The sequence below is a fragment of the Cryptotermes secundus genome, unplaced genomic scaffold (assembly GCF_002891405.2).
Source record: "Cryptotermes secundus unplaced genomic scaffold, Csec_1.0 scaffold537, whole genome shotgun sequence".
NCBI classification, from domain to species: Eukaryota; Metazoa; Arthropoda; class Insecta; order Blattodea; family Kalotermitidae; genus Cryptotermes; species Cryptotermes secundus.
Genome location: NW_019740661.1, coordinates 1905246 through 1918077, shown reverse-complemented (window position 1 = coordinate 1918077; position 12832 = coordinate 1905246). Strand labels below are relative to the sequence as shown.

Sequence of the window (12832 nt, the reverse complement as noted above, 5' to 3'; positions counted from 1 at the left end):
TGTCATACTACGAATACTTTCTATAGTGACATTTTTAGAACAGTATTGCAGGAAGTTATGCACACTTATTTACAGTGTTTTATTATTTTTATTTTTTCGACAAAATCTTTTAATGATTGCATGTCTTATTTATTTATTTATCATTATTTATTAATATTGTACTGTCTTATATTTTTTACTTTTCTGTATCCAATGGTTGTACCAGTATGGATCAATAGAATAAATTAATAAATTAAAATTAAAATTAAAAATTTAGGCTGGTTGAAAAATTGTTGGTTGAGGCTGTGTGGTTAGTTTGATGTGCTGTGAGCTGCATGAGGGAGTATAACACTGCTTGCTAGCAGTGGTGGAGGTAGGGAGAGTTGAAAGGCTACTCATAAGCACAGATGTTTACATACTTCATTACATATTTGGTTGATCGTGTACAGTGCCCCATTTCCACTCAATTCCTTGTCATATTCTTCCTCCTTGTCCTCAGAGCATCTTTGGATACTTTTATCACTGTCCTCTTGAATATTAATTGTAAGTTGTTCTTATAGTTTGTCAGTAATAAATTCCAACCATAAGTAATTCTGTTAATGCTGATAGACATTGTTGCACCTTGAAGTTCATCTTCCTCTGTCATCATATTCATCTGTTTCTCAGTCATTTCACTTCAGTACCTAAACTGAAATCAAAATATTTTCTGGTGATGTGTGCTTTAACAGATTCCTATATCAGATATATCAGATGAGATCTGGGCAGTACAGAGGCTAGCAAACAGACTACTGGCTATCCCCTGTTTGGAATGTTTTGAACTGTGGCTTCCTCATTTTCATTGGAGAACACATTTAGATTTACATTTCAATCATTAATAGGAATGTCATGATTTGAAAGCAAGTCAATTGTTACACTTTTCTTAGATGCAGAAGCTGTTGTGGGTTAATCTGGACAATTTGGTAAGGGGCATCATTTGTTACTCGTATTAACAACGAGTTTGGTAGATGTTCAGGATTAACTTCATTCTGAACTGTCTTTTATAGTTAATAGAATTAATTACATGATTGGATCCATGCAGAAAAATCTTTACTGCTATATCAAAAACTGTTCCTGTTATTTGTGGTGAATATATACATTAACATCTCCTGATGTTTATACTCACATATCTTTTGTATGGCCTTGAAACGACTCTTATGGGCAGACCATATAAAAAAAATTGTATTTACACACTGAAATTGCCTTTTTTTTTTTTATTTCACATGCATAAAATTGTAGTGTGCTGTTTATAACTGCCTGAACATGCAACTGAAATTATCATCTTCATGGCTCAGGACTTTGGCCTGATCTGCTGGTTCCTTTTCATTTTGGGTGTTCTTGACTTCTCCCATGACGTTTGTAGTTCACTGCACATTTTGGTATCTGCTCCTCTTTAATTCTTCTGAGATGTTCTAAGTTGTCATAACACAATAAAAATTAAAATATAACATGTCATAACAGCCTTAACGTTTTCACCAGGTTCTTAATAACAACTTCTTCAAAAACTGCAAGTACAGTGCCACATAAGAAAGGTTAATTACTACATGGTATGTCTCATGTTGGGTTCTAAGTGTACACTGTGAACTTATATAAATTGATTCACTGATATGCAATTTGGACCAAGAAAAATTAACAGAACACAATTTATGATGAACTGCAAGAATGATCAGTTTTATATGAATCTGTATTTATATAACATGCACTGTTTGGTATGTTCTCAGATTGCAAATGCCAGCAATTAAGTACCTCCAACCCTTTTAATTTTAGTAAAGTTTATTATAAGAAATCATCACTCGGAGAACAAATGTTTTTGTTAGGAGACCATGTAAAGATAATTAAATTGGGAAATTTAATTAATGAAACTGTAGATTTATTAAAATGTTTGTCTAATTAAACTGAGATATCTTTCATAGACTTTCCAGTGCAACATAAGGAACACAACCTTCTGTTTGAAGTTTCGAAATATCCTCCGTTATCTTAACAAATATTTCAGGATTTATCTGTTACCTGTGTTGTAATTTTTCAGATATACTTGTTTTCTTGGTATGAAAATTGTTCTTTCACTCTATATGTGTACGTTTAATGTAGCCTTTTATGTGAATATTGAGATATTTATCACACCATAAGTGTACCTATGTTCATCAAGTTGAAGTGGTGTTTGTACTGTGTATGTAAAAATGTATCTTTCCTCTTTCAGGAAATGTTGAGTAAATCCAGAGCAGCAGACTCAGGGATCAAGCTTGAAGTTAATGAGAAAATCTTGGATTCATGTACAAATCTCATGCAAGCAATCAGAGTATTGGTGCAGAAATCACGGTTACTGCAGGCTGAGATTGTTGCTCAAGGAAAGGTTAGTTCTTGTTTGTGTGCAAGAAGTACACCTGATGGAAACAGCAGCCAGAAGATTTATATATGTAGAAGTTGGAAGCCTTGTCATCTAGGGCAAAGGCACTGAATTCTCATCAGGTTTGATGTGCTGGATCCACTGCCAATTTTTTCATGTTTTCCCCATAGTCAGAACTCTGTGTGTACGATGCTGGGATAAAGCCTCCAGCATGACCCAAGAGTTCCCTTCACACCACCCTGGCATTGCTAGTTAATTGGTTCCTGTCATATTAATAGTGACACATAGTGACATATGGTAAAATCTATATTTCCTGGGTTCAGTTCATAGTAGTTCATGTATGATTTTTTGTGGGTGTAATGGCACTACAAGCCTTTCTGCAAGTAAGTTGGATTGTCATCAATCACTATTCATGGGGTGTGCAATAGATATGAACAACTAACACAATACAACAACCTTGCACCACAGTTGGGGAATGAATGATTGGTGACCTGTCACATTGGTGCACTGATACAAGGGGACAGTAAAACGTGGTTGTTTTCATATATAATCATTTATTTTCTTATAAGAAGGATGAGATGGATGAGACATTGCTGACTTGCTGCAGACAGGAAATGCATAGTGAACATGGAACGTAAGAAGGGGGCTCTTGGGAAACTTAGGTGTGAACATAGGGTTGTCACATGTATGAATGTGACTGTAGATGGGTTTGGGATTCATGATCCTTTTGATTGCACTCTTTGTTGCAGTGCATGACTACGCTTTACACTTCACTGTCTCTCTCTCTCTCAGTGTGCCCCCCCCGCACACACACACTCTAGTGCCCACAGTCATGGCTCCACTAGCAATTGCTTGGCAGTGGCCTCTTATGGCAGACATTCCACTTCCTCTGTGTTCCTGAAATATCCCTTGCCTCAGCTACCAGCTTCTCGCAGCAACAGCTCACAATGACTGAACCTCAGTAGTTCTGTGACTAATACAATTACTCACCTCAACTCAACTCAGCTGAGTTCATATCTCTGTGACCTACTGTCCTGCTTATAACATTTCGGCATTGACTGCACAGATTTCTGTATTGCTGTGCCATTGTTGCATTATGTCTTTTTGGGTTCCCATTATTGTTGTGTCCCATTGTTGCCATGAAAATGTGCTTGTTTGTAGAGCCATTACTTAGCAGTGGCTGTTGTATATTTGCTTATTCTGCAGCCATTGCCTAGCAGCAGGTCTACATGATACAGTATATGAGTGGATCTGAAAGAAATATAGTTGGATAGTGTGGACTGGGTTCTTCTGTTTCAAGAAAGGTTCCAGCACCTGGCTTTTGTGAACATGATAAAGAACCTCTGCATTCCATAAGTGGAGGAGAATTTCTTGATATACTGAGTAATTAATGGCTTCTCAAGAAGTACTATGCTCAGTAGAGATAATACTTCTTTTCTTGTTATCCTGAACTGCAATAACACTTGTCACTTGTCTGTAGGGTACGGCGTCTGCTAAGGAGTTTTACAAACGGAATCATCAGTGGACAGAAGGTTTAATATCTGCAGCGAAAGCTGTTGGAATGGGAGCGAAGTTCCTTTTGTATGTATTGACAATTCTTTTAGCATGATAATGTAAAAATATGAAGGCCAGAACCGTATCCACTATATCATATTTTGGAAAATTTATTATTTGTTTCTGGTCTCTCTTATGATTGTATATACTTTTCAGAACAGCAGCAGACAAAGTAGTGAGTGGGCAAGGTAAATTTGAGCAGCTTGTAGTGGCATCACAGGAGATTGCAGCAAGCACGGCCCAGCTTGTTGTGGCAAGCCGTGTTAAGGCTGATCGTAACAGCAAGAATATGTCAGCCCTTTCTCAAGCGTCAAAGGGTGTTACTCAGGCCACAGGTGGAGTGGTGGCTACTGCCAAGTCATGTGGGCAGATGATAGAGGAGAATGGTAAATATTTAGCTTATTCCAGAATCCTACTTACACACTTACATAAGCAAGGCAGCTGAATACCATTAGTCTAATACAGAATTGAACCATTATCTGCAAGTAATTCTTCAGTAAACTCTTCACTACCAATTTTTACATCTCAGATTTTGAGACAACTGACCTGGCTCTGGTTTCTGCTTTTAAATATCATCTAGGTGATAGTGCTGGAAGTCCTAAAATAGTATGTAGACGTGATGAATATGTAAAATGACAATTTTAAATAAAAGAGTTATTCATTATGATGGAGTTGGAAGAAAGCTGTCATTGTGAAATTTTTCCATTCATGTAATATTAGCATTGATAGTGCCAGTGATTCTGCTTGTTATAACAATGTTATCATTGCAGGCCATACTCCTTCTGTTGAAGTTACATGTGTTTGTGTGAGAAAAAGTAAAATATCTCATGGATGTCTCCAGTGAATAACAATTGTCCCACAGTGGGCTGATATATTTTTCTTTGCCAACAATGAAAGGATTGACAAGGAGTTGACCCACAGTTCAAAAAATGTCCGTGGTTAGTGTATTTTTATTGATCAGTGTTTTTTTCAATTTTTTGAACAGAGGACCTAGACATGAGTGGCCTGTCACTGCATCAGGCTAAGCGATTAGAGATGGAATCCCAGGTGCGAGTCTTAGAACTCGAGGCATCATTGGATCAGGAACGCCTACGACTTGCTGCCCTCCGTCGCCATCATTACCAGTTGGCTGGTGAGGTTGAAGGTTGGGACAAGGAGGTAACTATCTAGCAGTTTACTATAGAAATAATCCCAAATGGACAAACAATATCTTTAATCTTTACTCTAGGTGCTCTTACTGATGTCAGTGGCATATAACAGGCAAGGCAGTAAACAAGGAATAGTGAGGTTGGCAGCAAAGGCTTAACAGGGCCTGTGTTGTCTACTTTGGAAGTAAAACTGCGAGCATAATTGGCACAAAAATTATGGGGAAAACAGTGGCAGCTATTTGGGAATCACTCTTTATGACAAATATGCTGGAAGAAAAAACCCTGGTTTTATGCAAATGTTTTCCGTATGTACATCATTGAGAAATTGATGGTTCCAGTATTTTTTGTCACTCTAAATTAAATCCTTATAAATCATATTTGTTCTGTGATTTCATTGTATGACACCAGACTGTAAACTGAAATACAAAGTGCTGTGTAATTTAGTTGGGAGAGAATGGAATAAAGCTTGTGGGGAAAATTGAGGCAGACTGAGTATGATGTACCTGACACTTTAACAAACACAGGCAAATGAAGATTGATGTAGCATCAAAAATAACTTGAAATTGAGAAGCCTGTGGTATGAAGGGAACAGGAATTGTGTGACATGGGTCATAGCAGAAAAAGTACATTCTCATTCCAGAATTAATAGTACTAAGCAGACTGAAAAAGTACCTTATCAGATTGCCACAAATTTTGCTTTTTTACATTAGTGTTAGAATTTTCTGCAAGCATCTGGAATCTAACTTTGAAATATTTTGTGACATCATCACCTCCATAAATTCAAGACTGTAATGCCACCCCGATTAATTTCAGCATATTAAATTGAGTGATGCCATGAAATTGAAGTATACATTACAAAAATATGCTTTCGTTCCAGTCACTTCAGGATGTCACCCAATGATGAGGTTGAAACTGTGTAACTGTGTCATTCATGCTGACTACACTTGAATGACATCTGAGCTGTTCGTGAGTCCATGCATAGTAAAATGTTGTATTTAATATAAAATAATTGACAATTTTATGGACTGAAACCCTGCTGATTTGGATGATGTATATGTAAATATTGTAGCATTTGATATATTTTCCTATTATGAGTAAAATAACATCCTTTTATCATTATTCATTGTTATCAGTTAACATATTCATATTTGATAGTATTTATTAATATTTCAGAACTTAGCTGAAATGTAAAAGTATAACCATAATCTTATTCACAATCAAAAAATGAATGTAACTCAAATCTTGCCATGCCAAGAACAGTGGAATTACAAGACTTGAGTTGCATCCACAGAACTTGGTGAACATTAAGGTTTGGACATTCTTTTTAATGTGCATACCATTTTGAAGAATGTAATCAGTGTGACAGATGAGAGATTTCAACAGAGTTAATAATAAATTGTCCTTTGGTATCATTTTCATTTGCGAAGATGTGTCTTTATTGTTGAAGTTTATTTTCATGGTTTGGTTTTTATTTTTATGATGGAAATTACTCAGGGATTGAAAGTAAATTGGCTGAATTGCATTTCTCAGTGTTTTGGGAAACTGACTGAACAGTTGAGTTGTTTTGCATTATGGTATCTTGTCGGAAGGAAGAGATGAAACCAAAGGATGCCATTGTCTGTGTATACGGTACAAGCACAAGCATAAAATGTGAAATAGTAATATATATAAATATATATTATATTTGTAGGAGAATTTTAGTGTGGACTAAAATAATGCGCTGTTCAATAATGAAGGATGTTTAAAAGTGTTTCTGTATGCCATTTTTACAGTAATATAAAGTGAGTGTTCACATTCACCAGTGTAATGTTGGTCTGTCATTGAGTTGTATAACAAATTAATGTAACTTGTGTCAGCTATAAGTAACATTTATCACATAAGTGATATAAACTAATAATCATGTTAGTAGAATGTATTGAAATTATTTGTGATGTATTATTTCGTGTACTAGGTTTTCCTAGTCAAATTTCAGAGACGAAGTTGTGTATAGTTCATTTATGTATATCTTTATTGCAACGATAATATTGTGTTAATTATGTTATTACTTAACATTTCTGTATGAATGCTGTAATAATTGCAACAGCTGAGAGTACAAATGTTTAAAACATTTCTTCTGTTTGGAACTTCTTTGTTGAGTTACAGAAAGAGTCACTATGATGATGTATTAATATTAGGGAACATTTTGTATTCAGCAGAGTAGAGGCAAATCATATACAGGTGTCCCCAGAGTTTGGTGCCATAATTCAAGAGTGTACTGAGTGTTTCCTATAGAATAACTTTGAAATAGGAACCCATGTCTGCAAACATAAAATAGCAACACTAGGGTGGCATTTAAAATCATTTTGTTTAAACTTGGTGCCTCAGTGTTAAACTGCATTGCATAGAGAAACAGCCATCCACCAGCACTCATGCCATTGCCAAGATTGTGGGAACATCAAAATCAAGTGTTTGGAGGATCCTGCACGACCAACAACTTTATCCGTATCATCCAACGCAAGTACACGATGTAGGTCCAGCTGACTTCGTACCACGAGTTCAATTTTGTCAGTGGATACTGAACCAGTGTTTACATCAGCCCAACTTCCTGAATCACGTGTTATTCACAGATGAAGCGCAGTTTACAAGGAATGGCTGGTTCAACTGTTGAAACAGCCATGTTTGGACGGGCATCATTGGCAATCACTTGATTGGGCCTTTCCTCCTACCACCGCAACTCAGTGGGCCCTTTTACAATGTGTTCCTGAAATGTATCCTTCCGACTTGCCTGGATACTGCTTTTCATAGTCGTTGGATAGGGAGAGGAAGCCCAGTGCCTTGGTCACCCTGATCCCCAGACTTGACACTTCTGGACTATTTTGTCTGGGGCCATGTGAAAAGCCTGATCTATGACACGCCTGTGGATAATGAATTTGAGCTGTTGGCCAGAATACTTGTTGCATGTGACGTGATCCGTGAGACACCTGGAATATTTGAAAGGGTGCGCCAAAGTTTCTTTCGTCGATGTAATGCATGCATTGAAAATGGAGGGTGCCAATTCCAACATCTACTCTAGCAGGTGAGTCTTAACACTTTGCGGACCGCGCACCTTTAAAAGGTTTTTGCTTTTAAACATGGTGGACCGTTTGCGTGTTAACAGGTTTTTAGAACACGATACGTTGCAACACACTATACATTGCTCTGGCGCCACCTACATTGCATGCAACTGCCTGCAGATGCGTGATAAGACTCTGGAATGTTTAGTTAGCAGTCAGTAACTTGACCTCACTGTTTACTTAACCGACTATAAAGGAAAATGCTTTGCCTTCTTCAAGCTGTGTGTATCAGCCAGTAGCTAGTGGGAAGAATGGATCAAGGACAAATTCTCCTCCGATGACCTAGCTGACCTGCCTTGTGAGATGCGTAGTAATGGATTAATTGTCATTCAGACAGCGACAGTGACAACAAAGAATTGTGGCCACAGACAGTAAAAGTGACAGTAGCTCCGACGATAATGCGGGTAATAACATTGCGCATAGTAACATTGCGGGGACAACAAAAATCTAAACCCTGATTCAAAATTGAAATACAAAGCATTTCTGATGAATGTGGCAAAGGCCTGGGCTACAGTCCAGACGGTGGCGGCAGAACCAAGGTCACACAAAGACTTAGTACGACCGGCCCCATCAACTCCCACCCCACGAAGGCCTCATGTGGACCCCCCAGCGTGACTCTTGAGTGATATGCGGTAAAATACCCTCGTGAAAATTGTGAAGAGTGAACAGTCCAAGGGGAAGAATACTTCTAGGCAATGCCATGTTTGCACAGTTCACAAAAAAAAGGAGTATGTCTACATTTGCAAGTTCTGTGTAATGCCACTTCACAAAGGGGAAAGTTTGCAGAAATATCACACCCTCAAGCACATCTAGGAGCATTGGTAAGTGTTCTCCAAAAATTTTAGTTCAAAAAATTAATTAGGAGATTTTATATTAATTTTTAAAGTGAACAGTACACAAGTTAGGGTAGTATGTTTAAAAATGCTGGTCCCCAGGGTGATTTAAATATTTAAATCACTGGTCCGTGAAGTGTTAAGAGTTTGGAGGGGGTAATATGCCTGTGCATGCTCTTCAACATTGAGGCGCCAAGTTTAAACAAAATGATATTAAATGCTGCCCTAGCACTGCTATTTTACGTTTGCAGACATGGGTTCCTATTTCAGAGTTCTATAGGGAACCCTCAGTACGCTCCTGAAGTATGGCACCAAACACCTGGAACACACTGTATATATATGTATATACATACACACATATAATTACATTTCACATTGTGGTAACAGAAATCAGCAGTTTTAACCAATTTAAATCATTTACCTATCTTTTTAGGTTTCTTGTAGGATGAGGTGTCAAGGTGATAGAGGTGCTGGCAAGGAAGGACCTTAAATATTGGTCCTTTGCTCCATGTTGTGAGGGACCCAGTGTATCTCGCATTATGACTCATGATTATGCAATGTACAGTTTCCATGGTATTCCTGTTTCCTGCTAATTGGATTCTATCTTCATGGAAGTCATTATTATCTTGTTGCCACTTCGAATTTCAGAGAATTTCAGACTTGCTCTAGTAGCGTCCATTGTCCCATTTGAACTTTTCAGTAAGATTGTGGGCTGTAGAACTCTTGAATCAGTATTTTATATCAATGTGGGTTTTTGCAGCCTTTTTAATTGGTCAAGTTCCATCATATTATTCAAATATGAGGGGATGCAGGAATAGAGGTTCTCACAGCGGTGGTTATGAAATGTACCATCTTCTAGGATATAGCGCTGTAGACTTCCAGTGGACTACATGCCATTATATCCCAGAATATATTACTTGTTGTGGGGGAATGTCAGGATATATTCATAATTTCAATTTACTGCAAAACTGATGTTGGTAGAGTAATAATTTGGTGGATATAAATGGCTTTAGCCTTTACTTTTGCACATATGATTTTTGTTCTCTGTTAAGTACTGGTAATAGTGTGACCTGTACAGCATGGCTTCTCCAGTGACAGAGTGAACATGGAACAATGATCTGTGATCTGATTACTCTGATCGGAGGGTGAGAAATTTGGTTCAATTCACAGAACAACAGTTAAGCATGACAATAACTGTGAGTCAAAGGAATGTTTATGAATAGGTGGAAAGCTGAAGAGGAAAGCAGACCACTTGAGTGTTGATAATGTGCACTCTGGGTGGTCATTAACTGTAATCTTGTGTTAAAACTATTTATTATTGTTATTATTATTATTATTATTATTATTATTATTATTATTAGTATTATTATTATTATTGGAGGGGTGGGTTTCCCCATGCATAGCGACCAGTGGTCTATTGTACGTCCCCTCTGTGATATTCTACCAGTCTCTATACCCTACCGATACTAGTGCGTGTCATCAGTCCCGACTCAGCCAGTGAGTTTGGCCTCTACTGGCTCAGCAGTATCTCTTGATGCTTCCCCATCTATCAGAGGCGTTAGAGACTACTGTTGGGCGGGAAATGTCCGATCAATTTGGCTCAGTGGTCCCCTTGGGACATGAGGTTCTTTTACATGCCGTAAAGCTACGACATGGGACCCACGGCTTAAAGTCCCTCCCAGAGGACTGGTTCCCTGAATTTTTCCGCCCTTAAAAATTCCACGACCTCCGCCGGGTTTGAACCCGCGTACCTTGAGTCATGAGGTGGGATGTGTTAAGACTAAGTAGCAGATCAATTAGCATATCTAGGAAAACAAGAAACTGGCACATGTGAAATTGCATCTTAAATGAGTATCAGCCATGGAGAGAAGCAGTAGAAGAATTGCTGAAAGTCCAACTTCAAACATTTCATTCTAGAGGAGTGGAGAAGCTTAGAGATCATTGAGCAAATGCATTGAAAGTCGGGCGATAACCTACAAAATAACATAAACTACTACTGTGTGGTAGTTTTGGCAATACTTGTAAATAGTATTGCCTTTTTACTTTTCTTTGTGTATGCTTGCACATCATCTGTCCAGCCATCCTCCCTCTCTGACTGTCTGTCTGTCTGCACTCCAATCAGGGTTGCAGTCAAAATTTTTACCTTTATTGTCCAAAAACACTGAATGTGCTTTTGCAAACAATACAGTGGTTGGTACAAATAATTAGGTAAACTTTCCTCCTACAATGCACCCGACACATAATGGAATGTCATAGACTTGAAGGTTTCTTCATTTCCGATTCAGATAAAAAGATACTGCACAGCAGTGGATGCAAATTCTTCTGGAATTTTGATGTCAGGAAAATATCAGAAATAACTGATTATAACCTTGAGGTGGTATGAAGAAGGTCATATAAGTTTTGAGACTTCCACAACTGCGATTGTTCAGATTGTGGTGATCTGCGTTGTGACACCACATGCTCTGGTACGTGGATACTGTCATTCTAGAGGAAGTGTGCAGAGTTATATAGAGGAACTTATGGAAGACGATGTGTGAGATTGAAGTGGGGGAATCTGGACCCAGTGGAAAAATGGTATGAAATGGCCCTTTTTAAAGGACGCACACAGCTCCTTGTCAGAGATGGAAAATTGAATAGTGAGAACAAAGGCCTTTCCAAGGGGCAGAAAGGCTATTCTTTGGCATCATCTGACAGTGGAAGTGAGCACAATGAAGACACAGCAGCAAATGATGATTACAGTAAAGGGGGCTGAAGCAGAGGTACAGTTTGTTTGAGACCCAACAACTTTGGAATTCTGGTAGAGTCCATTTCCTTATTGGAGTTTGTGGTAGCTTGAAGGTACAAGAGGTACCGTATGTCAACAAGAATTCTACACCATCTTTCTCATCATCATTATGGCAACGGTCCAATTGTTGGTGGCAGAGAATAATGACATGTCATGGGGCTGGTGTTGCTTTTAATGTGTTGAGGGCCAGGAACTTGAAATCAGTCTACAGTCATATCTTTTTTTCCCTCTCCAGGTAAGTGATAATTTTAATGTTAACAGAACAGGAGGCTAGACACTTCATATCCATCAGTTGCTACTGAATGTAATGAATCAGTACTCAAATCTCCAGTTCATTAACAAAATAAATGGTTCCAAGAAATGGAAGCATCCATAACTGACTGCATAGTGGTTGGCTCGAAAGTTCAACCATTGAGGCAACAGCAGGAATTGTAATGGATCAATCCAACACCATCTAAAAAAATGAACAATAAAGCTGTCTACAGGAGATCCATTTCAATGAATTCAATAGAAACATTGTTTCCACATAACCATGACCAACATCATGACCACCACTGCCAGCACCAGAGTGTTGATCATCACAGCTAGCACTGTGGTCACCACTGCAAACATGACCACTACCACCATCAGTGGATTTGATAAACTTAGACAAAGTCTGACTGTATCATCAGGATGTTCTGGGATTGATGTAGGAGCCTAATTTTCTTTAAATGTTGTTAACTGTATAGTTGGGGTAACAACATTTATTTTTGAGAGTTGTAGCTTCAGAAATTCACATTCATGTAATGTTTGTAATCTTAAACATAACAAGAATTCAAAAATTGTATGTACTTTTATGATGTATCATAATATTAATTTTACAAACTTGGTAGCAATAATTCATTGATTAGTGTCACTATTAATTAACTAATTAAGCACTGTGCGATGAAGGCATATGGGGGAGTGGATGTATAGATCCACATTTTCTTAACCCCTGCACTAGTTGGAGGTGAGTGGTCAGCATGACGCCCCAGCCACTTTACCCCTTGGGAAAGAGGCCCCAGTACCCATTGGATAAGAAT

At 38.0% G+C, this 12832-nt stretch overlaps 1 protein-coding gene across 2 annotated transcripts in view; it reads left to right on the top strand.

Moving 5' to 3' along the window:
• The window catches only part of LOC111872505 (huntingtin-interacting protein 1), an 81900-nt gene extending 74732 nt beyond the window's left edge, over positions 1–7168 (top strand). For both annotated transcript variants that reach the window (XM_023866493.2, XM_023866494.2), the window contains exons 17-21: positions 2213–2365; positions 3840–3940; positions 4070–4299; positions 4899–5071; positions 5939–7168. In XM_023866493.2, the coding sequence (XP_023722261.1) occupies positions 2213–2365; positions 3840–3940; positions 4070–4299; positions 4899–5071; positions 5939–5962 (681 nt within the window). In that variant the 3' untranslated portion in view covers positions 5963–7168. The remainder of the gene's footprint in view (positions 1–2212; positions 2366–3839; positions 3941–4069; positions 4300–4898; positions 5072–5938) is intronic.
• The last annotated feature ends 5664 nt before the right edge of the window (positions 7169–12832 follow it).